This window comes from Vicugna pacos, chromosome 9 (assembly GCF_048564905.1).
Source record: "Vicugna pacos chromosome 9, VicPac4, whole genome shotgun sequence".
NCBI lineage: Eukaryota > Metazoa > Chordata > Mammalia > Artiodactyla > Camelidae > Vicugna > Vicugna pacos.
The window spans coordinates 1,040,891-1,062,459 of NC_132995.1; the positions used below are offsets into that span (position 1 = coordinate 1,040,891).

The 21,569-nt window shown below is 45.5% G+C and overlaps 2 protein-coding genes across 2 annotated transcripts; both read right to left on the minus strand.

Moving 5' to 3' along the window:
* Positions 1-513: 513 nt before the first annotated feature.
* On the minus strand, positions 514-7,656 carry LOC102536468 (uncharacterized). Its single transcript, XM_031681681.2, has 3 exons — positions 7,467-7,656; positions 4,785-4,911; positions 514-2,484 (listed from the first exon to the last, which is right to left on the minus strand). The coding sequence occupies exons 1-3, from the start codon at positions 7,497-7,499 to the stop codon at positions 1,121-1,123; spliced, it is 1,524 nt and encodes a 507-aa protein (XP_031537541.2). The 5' UTR covers positions 7,500-7,656; the 3' UTR covers positions 514-1,120.
* Positions 7,657-13,913: 6,257 nt separating this feature from the next.
* On the minus strand, positions 13,914-21,535 carry LOC102528762 (zinc finger and SCAN domain-containing protein 4). The gene is made up of 4 exons (XM_072968740.1): positions 21,459-21,535; positions 15,603-16,070; positions 14,882-15,056; positions 13,914-14,794 (listed from the first exon to the last, which is right to left on the minus strand). Exons 2-4 carry the CDS (start codon positions 15,996-15,998, stop codon positions 14,040-14,042), a joined length of 1,326 nt encoding a protein of 441 aa, XP_072824841.1. The 5' UTR covers positions 15,999-16,070; positions 21,459-21,535; the 3' UTR covers positions 13,914-14,039.
* Positions 21,536-21,569: the final 34 nt, after the last annotated feature.

Genomic DNA, 21,569 nt, shown 5'->3' on the forward strand with positions numbered 1-21,569 from the left:
ATCGTTAGAAGAGGTACATTCCACGTCTTTTGCTGCAGCCTCCTCCACTATTAACCAGTGTTTATGCCCCACTGTGGTCTCCCCTGCCCCTGAAGTCTTCCAACTACGGGCACCAGCCCACTGAATTGTGGGTATCAGGGTCTATGGCTCCTTTGGAGAAACTGGGGTTACGATTCCCCTCAGTAATGCTGGGCGTTGTGTGTTGTCCTCTGTGAGAAAACAAAAACAACCACACTGTCTTCAGAAGCACTGTCACAGCCGCCCCTTCCTCAGGATGCCTCTGAACCACAGACCTCTGGTATCCAGGCAATCACGACTACAAGCAGTCCTTCCTAGCAGGCCTTGCCAGCAAAGCAAACTCGGCCAAAATGAGAGTGCCATGATCCGCCATCACACTGCCCCTGGAGGCACCCGAACTTTGGCTCCCCAAAAGTGAAGCTTACTCCTCAAGTTAACAGTCCTATTGTGCTTTCAAGCCACTCCACACAATGAACAGAATTTCTAACACTTAGGTGCTTAAACAGAAAGGCCTTTATTATTGCACAAGCCAGAGAAATGTGCAGCAGGCTACTTGGAAGCTGGAAAACCATCACAAGTGCCACCTGAGACCTCGTCCCTGAGATAGCAAGTCCTGCTCTGCAAGCAGAACTCAGATTGCATTCTCTGGGCCAACACAGGGTCAGGTCCACACGCTAACTTCTCAGAGAGAAGGGAGTGAAGACCCCTAAGGGCTCAGGATACTCATATTCCAACAGATGGGAGAGCACAGACCAGCTGCACTGAGCAGACGAGGGTGGTGACGGACGCCAACTGTGTGATCCTGCCAGACGCTAGAGAAGTGGCTTCTGCCACAGGAACCAGCAGTGATCTACCTGGCAAGGACCCTGGGCAGGTTACACATGCTTCCCACAGCACTCAAGTTTATGGCGAATCCATCTCCAGCCTGTGGATATCCGGACACAAGATTCAATTCAGGGAGATGGCTCCTCACAGAGGCTTTCCTCCGACACTCACACTAAATGAGGGAGGAGCACACTGCCTGCACATACAAGGCCTCCCTCCAGTGTGAACGCTGTGGTGCTGACCGACATCAGATCTGCAGCCGAAGGGTTTCCCACGTTCACTGCATGTGAGCTCTCCTGTGCCGAAGGAGGCCAGAGCTCTGAGTGAAGGATTTCCCACATTCATTGCACTCGTAAGGCCTTGCCCCAGTGTGCACTGTCTCATGTCGAATGAGGTGGGTTTTGCGGCTAAAGGATTTCCCACATTCACTGCACTCATAAGGCCTCTCTCCAGTGTGAACTCTATGGTGTTGGATAAGGACAGATTTCTGGCTAAAGGACTTCCCACATTCCCTGCATCTGTAAGGCCTTTCTCCAGTGTGAACTCTTTGGTGTTGAATAAGGACGGATTTCTCGCTAAAAGATTTTCCACATTCAATGCAATCATAAGGCCTTACTCCAGTGTGAACTCTCCAGTGTCGAATGAGGTGGGTTGTACAGCCAAATGATTTCCCACATTTAGTGCACTCATAAGGCCTTGCTCTAGTGTGAGCTCTCTTGTGTCGAAGGAGGCCGGAACTTTGGCTAAACGATTTCTCACATGCACTGCATTTATAAGGCCTTTCATTAGTGTGAACTCTTTGGTGTTTCTTGAGGATGGATTTCTGGATAAAGGATTTCCCACATTCACGGCATTCATAAGGTCTTTCTCCAGTGTGAACTCTCTGGTGTTGAATGAGGTCAGATTTCTGGCTAAAAGATCTCCCACATTCACTGCAATCATAAGGCTTTGCTCCAGTGTGAACTCTCCAGTGTCGAATGAGGTGGGTCCTGCGGCTAAAGAACTTCCTGCATTCGCTACACTCATAAGGCCTTTCTCCAGTGTGAATTTGCTGGTGCTTGACAAACCTGTCTTTGTATTTGCTACGTTCCAGACCTTCTCCAGGGCAGACTCTCTGGTGGTGAAGTGTGTCAGTGTTGCCAAAAACTTTCTGGCACTCAACCAACTTCTTACGGCTTTTTCCACTGTGAAAGCGCTCCCCACACTCAATGCTGCCGTGTGGCTTCTCACCGCTGAGAGTGGCCTGGTGCTGAGGGTGGCCCAAGGTAGCTAGAAAGTCCTTTCCATCCTCCCCACAGGGGAAGGGCTTCCCTGACACATGGAATGTGAGGCTTGTCACAAATGAGGCCTTGTCCACGTCCACTTCAAAGATTTTCTCTCTGCTGTCATGCTCTTGGTACTGCTGAAGATTTGTATTCAACCAGAAGCCTCTGGAGCCCCCATCAAAGTACGATTTCTGCCCTGGATATGCTGCCTGGAGCTCAGTCAGCTGCAAAATGTCTTTCAAGGCTGGGACACACTTCTCACAGGGGCAAGTCTTCAGGTTTAAAGGCACCGGCTTAGAAATCCTGATCTGTGACTCACTTATAGAAACACTCTGCTCAGACAGTACCACCTCATCCTCTGCTCCACGCCAACAATCTGAAAGCAGAGGAATGTTAATAAAGTGCCTGTTAACCTTAGTGGGAGAAGGAAGTCCCACAAAAATGTGTGTCATACACGTACATTCAGACCAAAGAACGAATCAATGGGAATATTTTCAGGACGTGGCGGTAATCTGAAGGGAGGGCTGCTCTGTGGTACTGGGCCTCTGAAAATCACAGAATGCGGTAACTTTCCAGGACAAAGGACACAAATATGGGGTGCCACATGGGGAGGACTGGCAGGATCAATGACTCACTCCTCTCCCAGGAGTCTGCAGCAAGATCTTGTCAGCCACTAACATTATGCAGAGGATGGCTGTGTCTGGGCCCAGGGGAAAACAAGTGGAAGTGACTAGCTGGTGTTCAAGGACTATTTAAGAACACATGCACACCTCTCAGCACTTTACTGGCATACATCGTTCCATGCAGCTTTACTGCACTTTGCAAACACTAAGCTTTTTACAAATGGAAGGTTTGTGGCAACTCTATGCTCAGCAAGCCTATCAGTGCCACTTCTCTAACAGCATTTGCTCATTTTATGTCTCTGTGTCACATTCTGGTAAATCTCACCATCTCTGAAAACTTTTTGTTATATTTTTCAATGTATTTTCATTTATTATATTTGTTATGGAGATCTGTGAACAGTGCTCTTTGACATTACTACTACGACTAGTAAAGCTGAGATAATGGTTAGGATTTTTTGCAAAAAAATACTTAAAAAAATTTTTTTGTTAGGCTTATTACTATTATCATCATCATCATCATCACTATTTAATGGAGGTACTGGGGATAGAACCCATGATCTCATGCATGCTAAGCATGTGCTCTACTTCTGAGCAATAACCTCCCCCCTGCAAAAAATTATTTTTTAATCAAGGTAGCTATATTGTTTTTCAGGCATAAGTCTACTGTACACTTAATACACTGCAGTACAGTATAAACATAATTTATATGCAGTGGGAAATCAAAACATTCGTATGACTCACTTTATTCCAGTATTAGCTTTACTGCAACTGTCTGGAACTGAACCTGCAACATCTCCCAGTCATATCTGCAGGTGTTAGGTCGCTGCAGGAGAACTGCACGTGGTGCAGTGGAGAGGGACCCGACACATGCAGAAGACACAAGTCACAATTGAAATGACAAATCAGAGAGGTGTCAAGTATGTAGAACAAAGTGTAAAAATCATTTGCGTCCAGTGGCACTTGCATTAGAACACTGGTGGACAGACATAGGACAGTTACTTGGTATGAGTTAAACACAGCCTCAGCGGCCTTTTTGCTCCCTCCTCTTCAGAGGTGGCCCGCACTGTGTCTATGGAGTGTCTACCTACTTTTACTGTAATCTGAGCACCCAACTCCCACACCTCCTGGCCTTTCTTTGCCTTTTGAAACAGCCTCCACTCTATGCACTATGTATCTCTCTAAAAAAAATCTACCTTTACTCAAAATAATAAATAAAATGAACACAGCCTCACTTTCATGCCCTCCCCCAGGTGCACTCACCAGGGCCAGCCCTCCTCGGAGACCATCTTGCCATGTTCACCCTGTAAAGCAATCCGGGCTCTCCCCACACCCTCCACTGTACAACTACATGAGACCCGAATAAAATGTCTTAGACGTGTGAGTGCTCATCACTGGCCCAGAGCAACTCAGAAAACGACAGACTGCAGGAAAGGAAAGGGTATTACAACAAAATCTCTCAACAGGGTCTTTCAAGAAAAGCCTACATAGAAGCAGTGATCATGACAATGCCTGCAACTCCTGATACAGGCAGTCACAAGGAAGACTTAAAAGGTCTCATCACAAGGAAAAGCAGAGTGTGGGACTCTGTGTGGTGCTGGATGCTAACTAGACACAGTTAACTACCTGTGGTGAGCATTTTGCAATATACACAAAGACCAAGCCATTACGTTATACACCTGAAACTAACAGGACGTCATATATCAATTATATCTCAATTTAAAAAAGAAAAAGAAGGGGCAGACTCTGGGGCACAAGGTGCCATAGATCTGGATACAGTCATCCTGCCAAAGAGAGGACAAGAAATGTGGGCTCTCCTGGGCTGACTGCTGGACTGACTCCTAGACATTTCCCTGCAGGCCTTGTGCTAGTAGATGGAGAGATGCTTGAGGAGCCCAGTGCTCCGGGCAGCGCACACAGCTCAGCACCACACAACACATGTGCCAGGCAAGTGGGGAAGTTTGCAGAGACCTGGTGGAATGGACAGAGCTGCCTCTCAGACAGGGGCAAAGACAGAGGCCAGTTAAGGACATTGCGAGGAATATGAAGGACTTACCCAGGGACCTTGTAAGTGCAAAGTTCTCCAGCATCACATCCCGGTACAGGAACTTCTGAGCCTCATCAAGGAGCCCCCACTCCGTCTGGGAGAAGTAAATGGCCACGTCTTCAAAAGTCACAGACACCTGCCATGACAGGGACAGTTCATTCCATGGTCAGCTTCTCTCAGAGGACCCCAAATTCACCCACCCACCCGCTCACACCCTGCTTACCCACCTCCCTGTTTCCCCATCTCAGCAGAGGCACCAGGCCCTGATGACACTTATGTGCACACTCTTCTCTTGGTCCCTTTGATTACTATGTCCACCCACACCAACAGGCAGGTGGGCAGACAGACGACATCTACGCTGTGGGCCTGGCATGCAGGGAAGGACTCCCTCTGACCAGGCAATTCTCCTAGGGTGCCCAGGTCACGCTCCCAAATATAACCAAGGGTGTGGGCTCACATTTCACCCTCATGTCCTCCATGCCAGGGCCCTCAGTCCACTGGCTCTCATCCCCTTTCTATGCAAACTTCACTCTTTCTACAATCCCTCTCTCAGTCACCACCTCTTCCCTGCCCTGTAACACAGGCAGCTACCAGTCCTTCCTACGTGTCACTGAACACATGGCATACAGAGAGTGCCTGGCAAATTCAAACAGGATTCAATACTGCCCAGACCTCCAACGGTCCCCACTGCCTGACTCTGTGCCTTGCTTCAGCTTCCGCCACCCAGAACCAGCTGTGGATCTCACATGGCCATGACCCTCCTCCACGTGTGCTACACTTCGTGTGCTCTCATCAGAGACTTCCCCTCTCTTCCTAAGCGTCATTCAAAACCCAATCCCAGAGGCTTTCTACCCCAGGTCCACTGACTCTCCCAGATGACCACTTGTACCCCTAAACTAATCCACCAAGCTGACTAAAACTCCCCAGACACACAAGGTCACAGCAAATCCTGGTGAGCCCACAGAGCAGTGAATAAGCAGTAGATCTGGCCTGTCATCTTGCCTTAATTTCTCCTGTGCCTCCACTTCCATCTCACATGCACTCAGCCCTCAGAAGCCTGAATCACCTGCCAGGTCATCCTCTCTCCCACACTGTTCCCACGGCCACTTCACCTGTGTTTGTGACGTCTGTCTTCCTTCACCTTGGTGCCAAAGCATGAGGCCCAGCCCCCAGACCTCACTCTCCCTCTCCTGGGCTATTATTAACTTAACCGTGACCAAGATCACCACCTCTCAAAGTGACCCACAGTGTTATGAACTCAATGTACGCATCCTCCCAAAACTCATATGTTGAAGCCCCAACCCTCAATGTGATGGCAGTTGGAGGCAGGGCTTTGGGGAAGTAATCAGGTTTAGATTAGGACATGAGGACGGACCCTTATAAGAGGAAGACAGAAACATCGCTTCCATTCCCCACGTCCTTGCACCAAGAAAACACTACTTGAGGAGACAGAGAGAAGGGAACCACTGCAAGGCAGGAAGAGAGCCCCTCACCAGGAATCCAATCTGCCAACACTTTCATCTTGGACTTCTCAGCTTCCAGAACTGGGAGAAATGAAAGTAGTTTGTTCTAACCATCCAAGCTAAGACACACAGCCCCACCCTGGTCCACATACTATCCACCACCTTCTTCATCCTGAAACTCTCCCGAGAAACCTAGACCTGTTTGTACAACCGCCCTCTTAACACCTCCATTTACTTGTTCTCTGAAACATCTCATACACTTAACATGGCCAAACTCTTAATACCTTGCTTGAAAATTACTCCTACTATCAAATTTCATATCCCAGTTGATGGAGCATCCATCCCTCTGGCTGCTAAACTCCAAAACCTTGCGGCCATCCCTGACTTCTACTTTGTTCTCTCACCTTCAAAATCAAAAAATGAAAGATCCTCTGGGGGGAGAAAAAAAGATCCAGAATCCAACCATGTCTACCACCTCCAAGGCCACCACACTGACCCACATCATCAACGCTACCTGGACTATGGCAGTAGCTTCCTCCCTGGTCTCCTATCACCTTCCTCACACCCCCTAGTCCGTTCTACACGCTGCAGTCACAGGGAGCCTGCTAAGAGCCGGCTCGGATCGCCACCCTCCTGCACTCCAAACGGCCCATTCTTCACATTACCTCCAGGACAGGCACGCAGTTTCTCAGCCATTCCAGGCACGCCTCCTGCCCCCTTGCTCTGTTCCCGAGATAGAAGGCAGACTCGAGATTCCCTTCAACTAGCGCAGTCTCCCCTCCAAGCATGTGCACACTGGGGTACCTGCACCTGGGCCAACCAGTCTGCTGCTCCGAACGCCTTCTGGAAAACTTCTGAAAGCCTCATTCAGGAGGCCTTTTCTGTTCACAACTCTCAGTGGCTCCTGGCCTCCTGAAAACGGCACCTGGCACCCCACGCGCGACTCTACCTCACATTCTCTGTGCCCTGAACACACAAGGCAGACCTCGCGGTTCCCGACCCCCCGCCTCAGCCCGGCCTCCAGGCCTCCGCACCTGAGGGTCCCCCCGCCCGGGGGGCCTCTCCCCGCGCCGTCACGCCGTCCGTCAGAAACACGGCCCCACCCGCGGCCGCCTCCCCGGCCTGGACCCCGGGGCCCGGGCCGCAGGCACGCGAGCAGGCGCCCCGCACTCGGGGCTCTAGCGTCCGGCGGGAGAGGGCGGTGCGGGCCCGGAGGACGCGCGTTTACCTGCGGCGGGTCCCTCAGCGCGGCCGCCGCCATCGGGGTCTGAGGGCGGGAGCGGCGGGGGAGGAGGGGGACGCGGGAGCGGCGACCCCCGGGCGGCGTCTCCTCTCGAACCTTCTCAGTCTCGACTCTCTCCGTAACCTCAGACCCGGTGAACGAACCGAACAACCGCCAAAACGGCCGCCACGACGGGGCGCCGGAAGTCCCGCCCCGACGCGATGCACACGCACGGAAGTGCCCGTATTCTGAGTTCTCATTGGCTCAACGCAAGGCGCCCGGCGCGGAGACCTCTGGGGAATGTAGTTCGCGCAGTTAAACCCCCCTCCCCCGCGCGGGCTCTGCTCAGCGGACGTGAATGGAACGTGGCGCGGTGAGAGCACCTGTGCAAAGATGACACCAGGACCCTGAGAGAAAGGTTCGGGACACCGGCCTTTCTCTTCCAGCCATCTCGGCCCCTGAGGAGGCCTGCTGGGAACAGGACTTCTGAAAGGACAAGTATGTCTGGAAGGAAGGCTGCCGTCCCAGGCCATTTTTGCTGGGTATAAGCCTAGGGTCCAGAACCTGAGGGAGCACAAAGCTCTTCTTAAAAACCAAAGGTGTTTATGCTCGAGGTGAAACTCAGTTCTATCCCGGCAGGAGATGTGCTTATGTGTACAAAGCAAAGAACAACAAAGCAACTCCTGGTGGAAAACCAAACAAAACCATAGTAACCTGGGGAAAGGTAACTCCTGCTCAGAGACAGTGCCATGGTTCTTGACAAATTCCAAAGCAACCTCTTTGCTAAGGACACGGACACGATCTGCGTGATGCTGTACCCCTCGAGGATTTAAACTTACTGAAAAGTAAATAAATAAATGTGTGGGGAAAACAACCAAAAAAAGAAAAAAAAAAGAAAAGCTTAAGACGCCAAAATCTCTTTGATGGGAGGTGATTATCATTTGAGGTGTCATGTTTATTCAAGTCTTTAATAAATGTTCAGTGAGCATCTACTGAGGTTCAGGAACTACTGGAGGCACAAGAGAAAAGTCAGAAAACAAAGACAAGCCTGCCTTTGTGAGTCTTAGACTATTTAAGGAACACAGATGGGAAACATGAACAAAGAAATACCAAATTAAAAGTACATTAGAATGAAACAGAAGCGGTGAACATGCCCTCTTAGGACCTGAGGATGCAGCTAAGTCTCGCGAAGTTAGGAGGGCGTCTGGCCATGTTTCTCTCAGGATTCCAGGAGGCCTATGACAGTTACATCGTCCTGCAGTCTCGGGCCAGTCCCAGCACTGTCTAGGCAGTTGTGGCATGAAGGGACTGGCAGCATTCTCTGCCAGAGTCCGGGGTTCATGCTCGTGGCTCAACGTGGGCCGCACCCCCACCCCAGCTTGGAAGATGAGGAAAAGTGGGGATTTTGCCCAGGGTGTGCCCGTGGTAACTGGGGCAAAGCTTAATAGCCTTGAAGTCACTCAAGAGGCAGGTGGTACCCTTGCAATAAACATTAATCTGCTTAAAAAAAGGAAAAAAGAAATAAAGAGAGGGGCAGGTAGCGCTGAGGGAAACTTTCTGCCCACTCATTGTAAATAGAAGACATTTACACCCAAAATCATCCAGGCAATATCGAAATCCAAAAGCTGCTATAGTCCAAGGAGTTCTTTGGAGAGAAGAACCAAGGAGGTGGCCATGATCAGCTGACTCAGAAGTCAGTGGATGGAAGAATGTCATGCAGTGAGTGAAGTGAAGTTATGCAGATGAAGGAATGAGAAATTTGAAAATTGGATCCCAGCCCTACTCTAAATGAGGAAATTAAGACTCAAATTTATATTAGTAAAAACCATTATTTTTAATTTAGAGGGAATGTTGGAGTTTGACTTTATCGCAATCAGAAGACTCTGGAGAATTTGATACAACATTGTAAAATGATTATAAATCAATAAAAAATGTTAAAAAAAAAAGAAGAAGACTCTGGAGAATACAATAAAATACCGAGTATCTGTCATTATAGTCAGGAAATTTCTTTGCTCTCCTAAGAATTATTCCAATTTTAAATGAACATTAAAAGCATATATTTTCCTAAGCACAAAACCATTTTTGCAGCTTTCTTGATAATAACCAATATTGAAACCCACTGAACATCAATGAAGATGGATTGGATAAATACACAAGGGTGCATCTTCCTAAGAGATCACAGGGCAGCTGTGGTTGTGAGGAGTAAGTTCTTTCAACTATGCTGACCTAAACTGGCAGTAACTATCAGGATACCATGTGCAGTTAGTTTTATTTTGGCAAAAAAGTGAAGCTAATACGCACTTCTATATATTTATGCATTTATATCTTAATAATGGAAAAATAAAAACTATATAAGTGGGCACCTGTGAGGTGGGAAGAAGGAAGAAGAATGTACTTGTTTTTTGTCTAAGAATTATGTAATTATTGTGCCTGAATAGATATGACAACAAAAGAGTTTAATATATAATCACATAAATGGAAACAAAACTAAAACAAACCCATGTACCAAATTTGGGATTTAAACAAAAAAGAGGAATTATTTCCAATGAAAACTGAAGTCAATATGACTATGTTCTACATTAATAAATAAAAGAATAAACTAAAGATAAAACATTTTATATGAAATGTTGTAAAACATATAAAAATATAATATTTTGAGTAAAATCATGGGTAATTAAAATTTGAAATTACATATATGTTGTTTCTAAAAAGTCTTAAAAGAAATGGTATTGGTAGAAAAAAATAAATTAAAAAAACCCAGACATGGCATATGGGCAGATGTGCAAACAAGAAAAGGCAAGAACTTAGTGGGCTCTTTTTCCTAGTTTTGTTCCTCATTCTGCCTAAGCTTTTATTGTGTCACCAGGTCATCTGATCCAGATTGCTGTCTCTCTCTATTTTTAGTTAAAAACTTTCAGTTAAAACACTATGTGGGGAGTGACATCAGCAAAGTGGTGGATTAGTAAGCTCCAAGCCCTCTTTCCCCAACAGAGATTATTAAAAAAAAAAAAAACGAAACAAAACAAAACTATCAAGTGGGAATTCTATACCTGGCAAAACTGTCTTCTAAAAAATGAGGGAGAAGTAAAGCTATTACCATAGGAACAAAAGCAGAAGGGAGCTCGTGACCACGGGACAGGTAGGGATTTTTATCTGTTTTGCGCCACCACTGCGCCCTCGGTGTTTGGCACATACCTGCATTTGATGGCAATTCATGACACATATGTCAGGTTTAAGTGAATGCTCTGGGTGGAAAGGGTGGGGGCTTAACGGAGGCAGCAGCAGTGAAGAGAGGAGAACCAGGATGAATCGCAGGAGAGTATAGGGCGTAGAAGCCTCGAGACTGCTTCAGCGCTCTGCTGAGACGGTGGCCCTGTAACACCCTTTAAACTTCAACAGAAAAAAATCTTAAATGACTAGTAGAATAGTAATACCAAAAAATTATCTTAGGGGGCAGGGTATATAGCTCAGTGGTAGAGTGTGTGCGGGGGTCCAATCCCCAGTGCCTCTGTTAAGGAAAACAATACATGCCAACAATGACTACAGGGATGCTAAAGGAATCCTCTACCTGTGAGTTAAACACACTCTTTCCTGCTGTTCACTTCATGCACGGTGAAGGCTTTAGAGTGGATGTTGTGAGGATGAGTTTGGTCAGAAATGAAAGAGGAATCCAGCCTGTCAGAAAGAACGTGGAGAAGAAAATGAGGCAGACCTAAAGCAAGTAGACACGGATCACATGAGTCTTGGAAAACCGTCTTTCAGCTTCTCTTTGCCAGTATTTATGTCCCAACCCAAGCAAGCAGAGCTGACTTTCAGGACAGGGCTACTTTCTGATTTTCATAATCTGGTCTGTTGTTTCCTATCATCTGACACTTCTCTGGAAATAGTGGTTACTTATCAAATTGTCATTTCCTGCCAGGAGGGCAGCTGTCATGTTGGCATCCATGCATGTGTGCAAAATGAATATCTGAGCTCTGAGCTGAAAGTTTCTGTGACCAGGATCTCATCTCTTTCTGGGAACTGATTACTCATTTTACTTCTAACTGTGACCACATCCACATGAGGAGTTGAGATGGTCTCTGCAAAACACTTGGGAAATGTGCAAAGCCAGAATTCTTTTAATAGTAATGTTAGCCATGGAAAGTGGCAGAACTCCATGGGGAAAACATATATTCAGTTACTTAGATAATTTGACTATTAATAGCAGATGAGCAACTAAGTTCTGTGAAATTCGGTGATGCAGCGAACAGGCTGCCCTCTGGGTTTCCGGCTATCCTGAGGGTTTGTTTTCCAAATGTGATATTTTAAAATTCCCGTGGACACTTAAAAATACCAGATTCTGGGAACTTGTAGAGGAAGAGGATAATAAGATAGCATTTCCAGGGCATAAAGATGAAGAGGGAGACAGTGATGGCACATCTTTTTGGTCATTTCGGTGAACATTTATTGAGGTGTGTGGTGCGCTGGTCCTTTTATCAGGTGTGCGTAATGTGCCAGGAATCAAATGAGGCAACAAACCCTATCTCATGTTGCTTATAATCACATGAAGGATATTAACCAGGATAATAAAAATAAATGTAAACAATATAGTATGTTATAAGGGAGTAGGTGTTTGTAATAGAAAACAGAAAGGAGGGGATAATAGCTCAGTGGCAGAGCACGTGCTTCGCATGCGTGAGGTCCTGGGTTCTGTCCCCAGTGCCTCCATTAAAAAATAGAGAGAGAGAGAGATGACCAAGATGTGGGACACGTGGGACAGTGCACACTGGTTGTGATATTAAAGGGGTTTGTTCGTTACACCTCAGCAAAGGCAGGGGAACAGGGTTACACTGAAAACTCCACTTAGAAGAGGAAACTTAGGGAAACACTTGAGGGATGTGTGGTGAGCCTTGTGCTCCAAAGACAGGAAACAACTAGAGCTGAGGCCCGGGGCCAGTGCTCACCTTTCACGTCCCAGTGGGAGTCAGGAAACAACTGCAGCTGAGAGCCTCTGAGTGAGGCAGAGCGTGGCGACCTGATGGACAGGTCACGAACTTGCCCAGGGTCACAGGGCTCATCAGTAGCAGGGCTGGGATGTGACCCATGTGGGGCGGCTCCAGGTGTGCACAGGGTGCTACGCCAGCAGGAAACAGCTCATGGCAGCTGTGTGGGGCCAACAGCCGTGGAGGGAGGGAGGGAGACACGAGGGAAGAGGGTGTGGGGGAGGGAGGGCGGAGTGGTGGGGGAGTGGGAGGGGGCGGTTTGGTGACGGTGTTGCTCCAACAAGGACGTCGCACAGACATCAACTATCATCTCCTCTCACCTGCATTTCACCAAAACCCATTCCCTGCAGCTCTAAGGCCTTTCTCAAGTGTGAACTTTCTGGGGCTGAAAACGTGCTAGACCTTGAGGCGATGATTTCCCACGTTTGGTTTTATGGGGCCTGTCCGTGTGGACATTTTTGGTGGGGAACGAGGCTGGAGTGATTTCTAAATGACTTCCCACATTTGCTGCATTCCTAAGGCCGTGCTCCAGTGAGAATTCTCTGGTGCTCAACGTGGCTGAAGCCTCCACTGAGGAATTCCCACATTAGCCACCCTCATACGGCCTTCTCCAGTGTGGACTCTCCAGTGGTCATTGAGATGGGAGTTTTGGCTGAAGGATTTCCCACATTCGCTGCACTCGTAAGGCCTTTCCCCAGCATGGACTGCCTAAAGCTCAGCACGTGAGTACTTGCTGCAAAAGATTTCCCACTTTTGCTGGACTCATAAACCCTTTTCCCAGTGCAGACTCTCAGGTGGTGATCGAGAATGTCTTTGTGGCTGGAAAGCGGTGACATATCAGCCGTCCCTCACTCCCTGCTTTAGAACCGGGGTGGGGGGAGGCTGGGTGAGAACCTACGGGGGCGCAGTGTTCACCTCAGCTGCACCCCTCAATGCAGGGCCGCCATCACAGCTGTGTGTGGAGTGGGGTCAGAAGTCTTCAGTAGTCTTAAGATTGTGAGATTACCCTAGCATGTAACGTAACCAGGTGTCAAAGCACCACGTTATTCCCATTCTGCTATTAACCTACTGCTCTCTCTACCCTCCAAGATGTGTCTTTATCAGACTAAAACATAAGCATAAAAACAATAAAGTCCTGACCAGAGAAGTTGTTTGATGGCCAAGGCTACATGCTTCTCTCTGAGAGCAGGAGTCACTCACTTCAGGGCCTCCCACGGCTGCCTGTGATGAGGGAAGTATCATGATGCCTCACCGCCATGCACTGCTGAAGCCTCTCAGAGCTGGAATGGTCAGTAACCACAGCACAGCGACTTCCAGCCCAAGCCTGACAGACGATCCCTCTTGATCTGACCCAGCTCAGTTTAAAGGTAAATTCACGTCTTCAACAGGTATTTTTTGGTTGTTTGAAATGTGTCAGCTACTTCAAAGCACTTGAGATAAGTCAGTGAACAGAGCTGAGGAACTGCCTGTGCTCCTTAAACTTACATTTTATTGGGGTGAAGCAATAAATGCAAAATACAATCAGGAAGTTATAAAGTACATTCTAAATAGAGAAGAACTCTGGGAATAAACATCCTCGCATACAGATTTATAGACATTACATTAGGGCTGTGGCCAAGGAAGCTTGTGGCGTGGAGGGGACACTCCTGAGGGCAACCTTCTGGTGCGTCCTCAGGTGGCGGTGGTAGGTGGATGACTGGCGGTAGCTTCTCCGGCACAGGGGACACGCATAGGGCTTCTCCCCCGTGTGGATTCTCTCGTGAGCCCGCAGGTTGGTTTTGTGGCTGAAGGCCGCTTTGCACGTGCTGCACAGGAAAGGCTTCTCTCCGGTGTGGGTCTTCTGATGCACACGCAGGTCTGATGCCTGGAAGAAGCCTCTGTTGCACTCGGCACAAACAAATGTCCTCTCATTCCGGTGTCTCCTCTGATGAACTTTCAACCGAGAGAAATACCTAAAGACCTTGGGACAGTCCTCACACTTGTATGCTTTTTGGACTCCGTGGAATCCTTCTCGGTGTTCCTCGCAAGCAGAGTTTCCCTCAGTGCTCCGACGGGCAGGAACAGGCTCCAGGGTGACCTGGTCTGGCCCGGAGAGAAAGCCTGCTTCCTCCAGAAGGACATCTTGATGAGAGGCTCCTTCCAGGGGCCCTTCCTGGGACCTGGAGGTGCCTGGACCTGCTCTTCTGGAGCGGAGTGGATTCTCCAGAGAAACAGCCCCTTCTTCCAGCCGAGGACAGTTCTCTTGTTGGACAATGAGCAGGAGAGGTGTCTGATCACTTTGACTAGTAATACTGTCATTTGCTTGACAGGTTTTCGAAGAAACGTTGCCGCCATTTTCTTTATCTTCATTTCCTGGTTGGGGGTGTGGAGAGAAAGTGACTCCGTGCAGCTGTACCCGAGGCCAAGTCCACACAGAGCACCCCTGCTACCCGGACTTACCCTTCTCTCTCTGCCCTGTTTCCATGGAAGTGTCTTGAGGAGTCCAGAAAGGTGACCCCACGTTCACGCTGTTTGGGATTCCCATGGCCAGCTGGTTTGTTAGATGCACAATGACTTCTCTTAAGGGCATATTCTCAGAAAAGAGGGCTTCCTGTCCCTGCATGTGGACGTGGACCTGTTTGAAAAAACAAAAAGCCTGGTCATTCATCTATGGCTCTGCTGTTTTACAAAACCCATCTAGAAAACGCACCTCAGTCCCAGGATCTTTACACTGTGGGCCCCCACACCTCTGTCCTGCCCTCATTTCTGCTATTAAATTTCATGGTAATTTCTTCATTAGTGTGTCTTCCCTAAGGAAAAAAGATGAATACTAAGGCTTTCTGAGGGAAGAGCCAACTCTTGTTAAAGCATTTCTCATCCTGAACTTTCTACCCAGTTGGCAATTTCTCACTGAGTCCTCCAACTGTTTCACAAATGAAAATCAATTACACTAATTAATATGTTGGTTTCTATGTGTCCCACTGAATAAATGCTCATAAAAGTTTTATTCTTGCTCACTTAGAACAGTAAGTTCTATTTGCCCTGCTGAGGAAGAGTGATCTGACTAACAAGTGGGTCTGTAATAAGTCTCCCTTCTGTGCCTCCAGGCGTCTCCAGCCGGATGTACTTACTACTCCGTCCTTCCTGCCTCTCGCTCCAGAGGGTAGAACCCGCTACTCACTAAGCCAGGTGGCTTCATGCAGCCATCGCTCAGGGCTTCCATGAATTTCTCCAGGTTTCTGCCACTTGATTCCCATTTCTCTTTCAAAGCGGACCTTTCACTGAAATGTCTGTTGATCATAAATTGTTCCAGGATGACTTGAAATATCATTTCATCCTTGCTGTGCTTCTCTGGCTGCAGCCACGAGTGAAATGCTTTATAGAGCCTTTGCAGCTCCTGCCTTGCACACGAGTTATTGCCGCTTTGCAATAAGCTATGCTGAGGGCTCTGGAGCTCAGAGACACCCTCCATCTTCAGGGGAGCAGGTCCTTGTCTGGGCTTCAAGTCTGTATTTCCTGGCCCTGGGTCATCCCTGGATGGTTCATGTAGAAATGCATTTCTGAGATCTAAATCCATTCTTGGCAATGTTGCTCAGAGAGTCGACTTCCAGGATTCAGGTCTTGATTGATGTCTTGTGTTTCTGAAGATCTGTTTCAAAACAAAATCAGGCCATTTATAAAAGGGAACCCTCCTTCACTGCTGGTGGGAATGCAGTTTGGTGCAGCCACTGTGGAAAACAGTATGGAGATTCCTCAAAAGACTAGGAATAGACTTACTGTATGACCCAGGAATCCTGCTCCTGGGCATATATCCAGAAGGAACCCTACTTCAGAAAGACACCTGCACCCCAGTATTCATAGCAGCACTATTTACAACAGCCAAGACATGGAAACAGCCTAAATGTCCATCAACAGATGACTGGGTGAAAAACAAGTGGTATATTTATACAATGGAATACTACTCAGCCATAAAAACTGACAAAATAACGCCATTTGCAGCAACATGGATGCTCCTGGAGAATGTCATTCTAAGTGAAGTAAGTGAAATAGAAAGAAAAATACCATAGGAGATCGCTCATATGTGGAATCTAAAAAAACCAAACAAAGCATAAACATAAAACAGAAATAGACTCACAGACATAGAATACAAACTTATGGTTGCCAAGGGGGTAGGGGATGGGACGAAATAGACTGGGATTTCAAAATTGTAGAATAGATAAACAAGATTACACTGTATAGCACAGGGAAATATATACAAGATCTTATGGTAGCTCACAGAGAAAAAATGTGACAATGAATATATATATGTTCATGTATAACTGAAAAATTGTGCTCTACACTGGAATTTGACACAACATTGTACAATGATTGTAAATCAATAAAAAATGTTAAAAAAAATCAGGCCATTTATAAATAGTATTTGATACACTTTCTGGTCTTTTGCTACTTAGGTAACAATCAAATGTTGCATAAATGTTGCATGAAATGTTGATAGTGGCGGATGCTCAGAGACCATAAGCTAGAAATAGAAGAGCTATGCATTTAATTATATCACTGACATAATTTTAAAAGTTAAAAGAAAGCATCCATTTCAGGCTCAGATTACTTCATAGGTAAATTCTGAGAAGTTTAAGAAAGATGTAACTCTAATAATATACAGGTTCTCACAGAGCATGGAAAAACAGGAGACACTTCTATTTTAATTAATTAGTTAACCTTTCTGATAATGAAACTTTACAAGTACATTAAAGGAAGGAATGCTATGGCTAATAATTCATACAAGCATGGATGCAAAAATCCTAAACTAAATATTTGCAAATCAAACCCAGTCATATGTAAAGAAAATACATCATGGAGACAGATATTTTATCTTCTACATGCATTCTGGGTTAAATTTCAAAAAAGAATGTAATTTGCCACATTAATAGAATTGAAAGAAAATGGTATCATATTAGTAAAAACATTAAATACACTTAGTAAAAGTCAGCGCTCAGTCCCGACAAAGACATTTAGTAAACCAGGGATAGAAGGAAACTAGTATTATGACAATGCATTAAAAAATAACACAACAAGAATTATTCTTAGATGTTTCATCCTTGAGGTTGAGCGATGGAAGCCAATTATCAATTCTATGCAACATTTGATACCTTAACAGTGAGATAAGATCAGAAAATGCAAAAAAAAAATCAGGAAATGCATCAACTTAAAGAAGATGCGGTGTATATATATATACAAAGGAATACTTCTCGGAGATAATATTAATAAAATAATGTCACTTGCAGCAACATGGATGGACTTGGAGATTTTCATTCTAAGTGAAGTAAGCCAGAAAGAGAAAGAAAAATACCATATCACTTATATGTGGAATCTTAAAAATAAAAAGACACAAATGAATTTATTTACAAAACAGAAACAGACTCACAGACATGGAAAACAATCCCATGGTGACCAGAGGAGAAAGGGGCTGGGGAGGGATAATTTGGGAGTTTGAGGTTTGCAAACACTAACTATTGTATATAAAACAGATAAGCAACAAGTTTCCACTGTACAGCACAGGGAACTGTATTCAATATCCCGTGGTAACCTACAATGAAAAAGAATATGGAAAGGAATGTATGTATGTAAATGTATGACTGAAACATGAAGCTGTTGACCAGAAGTTGACAAAACATTGTAAACTGACTACAATTCAATAAAAAAGAATGGAAATTTTAAAAAAAGAAAACATATCAATTATTACTTAGAGATAGCCTGATTTTGTTTGTAGAGAAATCCAAAATATTCTGTAAATATTAGACGAGGTGAGTTTAGCAAGGTGCCTGATACAAGATCAGTATTCCAAAATCACTTTCGATCGTAAGAGAAGCAGAGAGTCAAAGTAAACGTTGTACCACTAGTACCAACATTAAACACCTATGAAATGTCAGTTCTCTCCAAACTGGTGATGTAGTCAAAGCGTTTTCAAGGAATGTCCAGAAAATGTGTGTGTGTGACAGAGAAATGACAAAGCAATTGCAAAATGACATGGATGTCAAAAGGCAAAAAAGTGGACAGGATATTTCTGAAGAATTAATTGGGAGGATGTATACGACCAGGTAGTAAAATCGTACTGAGATTCTAATAATTAAGATGGTGTCACAGCGGCACAAGGATAGACAAACAGGTCAACAGGACAGAACAGTGTCCTGGTGCTGAGTGACAGGTACTCAGTCACTTGACGCATGAACCATGTGACACTGGGTTGTTGAAATTAAATAAAGCAATGAGCTATATAAAGCATATTCCTTTGATTATCGTAAGAAAAAGTAGAGAAAAGTGAGTAAAATAGAAGCTACGGACCAGAATCCGCACATACGATTCCCTGTGCTTCTGAAAACTTGTATGTTAGGCACGGGCGTCTGCCTGGCCGCGCTCGCTTCACCGCTGCGTCGGCCCACTGAGCCCTTCCCTGGGAAGCTTTCCCTCACCGCCTTCCCTGGTTCTTTCCTCCAGAGCTGCTCTTCCTTGTGATTAACACTTGTCTCTGCTTCACTTCTATCAAAGTGACAACATTGTGTTTATCAGTCCTTTCCCACCGGAGTGTGGGAGCCAGTTCAGACGAAATTGAGTTTCCACTACTCAATATTTATAACTATTTGCAAGTCACATTACCTGGGCAACTGTAGGTACAACACTTGGAAGGTCAAGTTGATAAAAGCAAGTTTAAGAGAAAAAGAAATCCTTGTGCACTGTCGATAGGAGTGTAAATTGGTGTGGCCACTATGGAAGTTAGTATGAAGGTTACTGAAAAAATAAAACATAGAACTACCTTATGATCGAGCAATCCCACTCTGGGTATTTACCCGAAGAAGACAGAAACACTAACTCATTGCACTGCAGCCTTACGTACAAGAGCCAAGATACAGAAACAGCCTGAGTGGCCACTGATGAATGAATGGATGAGATGTTACATATATACACACATATGAATATTAGTCAGCTATAGAAAAGAATAAAATCTTTTGTGACAACATGGATAGGACCTGAGGATATTATGTGCTAAGTGAAATAAGACAGACAATGGCAAATACTGTATAATCTCACCTATATGATGAATCTTTGAAAAAGAAAAAAGAAAAAAACTCATAAGCTGATGTATACAGAGGACAGGTTGGTGGCTGTGAGATAGGGGCTGGGCAAAACGGGTGAAAGAGGTCAAAAGGTACAAACTTCCAGCTAGAAATGAGTCAAGGGGACGTAACGTACAGCACGGCACTGCAGTTAATAAGACAGTCTTGCATCTTTGAAAGCCGCTAAGAAAGTAACTCTTCAATGTCCTCATCTCAAGAAAAACAAGTTCACAACTGTGTACGGTGAGCATCCTAACTAGACTTATGGTGGTGATTGTCTCACAATGTATATAAATATCAGATCATGCTGTACATCTGAAACTGACATAATGCTTCAGTATATCGTTTATAGTGGTAGGATGTCAGTTATAACTCAATTGTTAAAAAGATTAAGTCCAACTTCTATATAATTTATCTATTTTTATGCCCTTTTCAATTTTATATACGGTTACTAATTCAAGGACTTGTAGTTTTTTTAAATTTCTTACCGTAAAACAAAAAAGGTGAAGGATTGGTGGGAGTACAACATGGGCACAGAAAAGAAATTTACTTCTGTCAGTTGATATTTCACACTAAGCATCAAACACAGTTAGCAGTCTGATTGGATCAACTGCCTTGATCCCATCAGAAAAATAAATTACAAAACCTAATATGGGGGGCAGCCATATCTCAGTGGTGGAGCATGTGCTTAGCTGCATGAGGTCCTGGGTTCAATCCCCAGTACCTCCAATTTTTTAAAAAAGTTTAATTAATTAATTAAACCTAATTACCCCATTCCACACCCTCCAAAGGAAAAAAGAACATAAGAAAAAGAGGCAAAGATAAATCCAGAAAAACCCTGTAGGAGGAAATTTAATACATTCTTTCCTTTTCCTAATCCATTTATTACAAACTACTAGATGGCCTTAATATAATGTAATCCACTCAGGTCTCACTCCCATGTTACTTTCCTGTACCCCCAGGAAAAAGTACCAAATGCTCCCTGGTACCGCAGGGCCTGGCCTGGGCCTGCGACCCCTCCACCCGCATCGTAGGTGTTGGGGCTGGTTCTCTATATCCAGCTATTATGGCTTTTTTTTTTCCTTCTGTAGATCCCATGACTTCTTCATCTGAGCCTCCCTGCAGGTTCTCCTTCGGGGCTACCCCAGGCACACACTGCCACAAGGTCACAGCGACACAGCTGTGGAACACTGCAGTTAAGACCTAGGAATTTAAAATCAGACTGCCAGGCAGGTGGAACCAGCTCTTTGACCCATGCAGGTTACCTGTGAGGTCCCCATATGTGTCATGGACTCTGTTACCAAAGCTCAGTGAGTTAATTTATGAGAGGCACATGCAGAGGTCCTACAGGGCATAAGGTAAGCGTCAGTGAGGGTCTGCTAAATGACCCTGTAAACTTCAGCCCCACCCTCACCCTAATCCGCCATAGACTAGCACTGTCACAGGTTTTCATAAAAATGAACCACTGGGGGGAGGTTATAGCTCAGTGGTAGAGTGCATGCTTAGTATGGACAAGGTCCTGGGTTCAATCCCCAGTACCTCCACTAAAAAATAAATAATATGTATTTATATATTATTATATAATACATTATTTGTATAATGTTATAAATGATATTAAAATAAATAAATATTTATTTATTTATAAATATATAAAATTTTTTAAATAATTAAATAAACCCAATTAACTCTCCCCAAAACAAAAACAAAACGGAAATGAACTACTAGAAACATAAACCTACCAAGACAGCAGAGCCATACAAAAAGACTTTCACAGGAGTCTCTTTCAGTCAGACCCTTTGGGGCCAGAGCACTTGTCAAAATAACCATCCTCCATGCCTGGGAAAGAGGTGCCTGAGGATTCCCCCACATGCACATGCACAAAGCTCGAGAGCAAAGTTAGAAATTTTCTTGTTGTTCAGGAAACTCACCGCGTTCGGAAGACTGGACTGCCGGCGGAGTCACCCGGGGCTGAAGGCTGGGCTGCTGTGCGACTCTCTGCGCTGCGTTCGTCTGGTGGGCCTTCCTGGGGCTCCTCCCTT

Coding starts and splice junctions, on each gene's coding strand:
- LOC102536468 (XM_031681681.2), bottom strand. CDS start 7,499: ATGGCGGCGGCCGCGCTGAGGGACCCGCCGCAG. Junction 4,912..7,466: donor CGCTGAGGGACCCGCCGCAG/GTAAACGCGCGT, acceptor CTGTCATGGCAG/GTGTCTGTGACTTTTGAAGA. Junction 2,485..4,784: donor TGCACTTACAAGGTCCCTGG/GTAAGTCCTTCA, acceptor CTCTGCTTTCAG/ATTGTTGGCGTGGAGCAGAG.
- LOC102528762 (XM_072968740.1), bottom strand. CDS start 15,998: ATGGATTTAGATCTCAGAAATGCATTTCTACATGAACCATCCAGGGAT. Junction 15,057..15,602: donor GCATGAAGCCACCTGGCTTA/GTGAGTAGCGGG, acceptor TTTTTCAAACAG/GTCCACGTCCACATGCAGGG. Junction 14,795..14,881: donor AACAGGGCAGAGAGAGAAGG/GTAAGTCCGGGT, acceptor ACCCCCAACCAG/GAAATGAAGATAAAGAAAAT.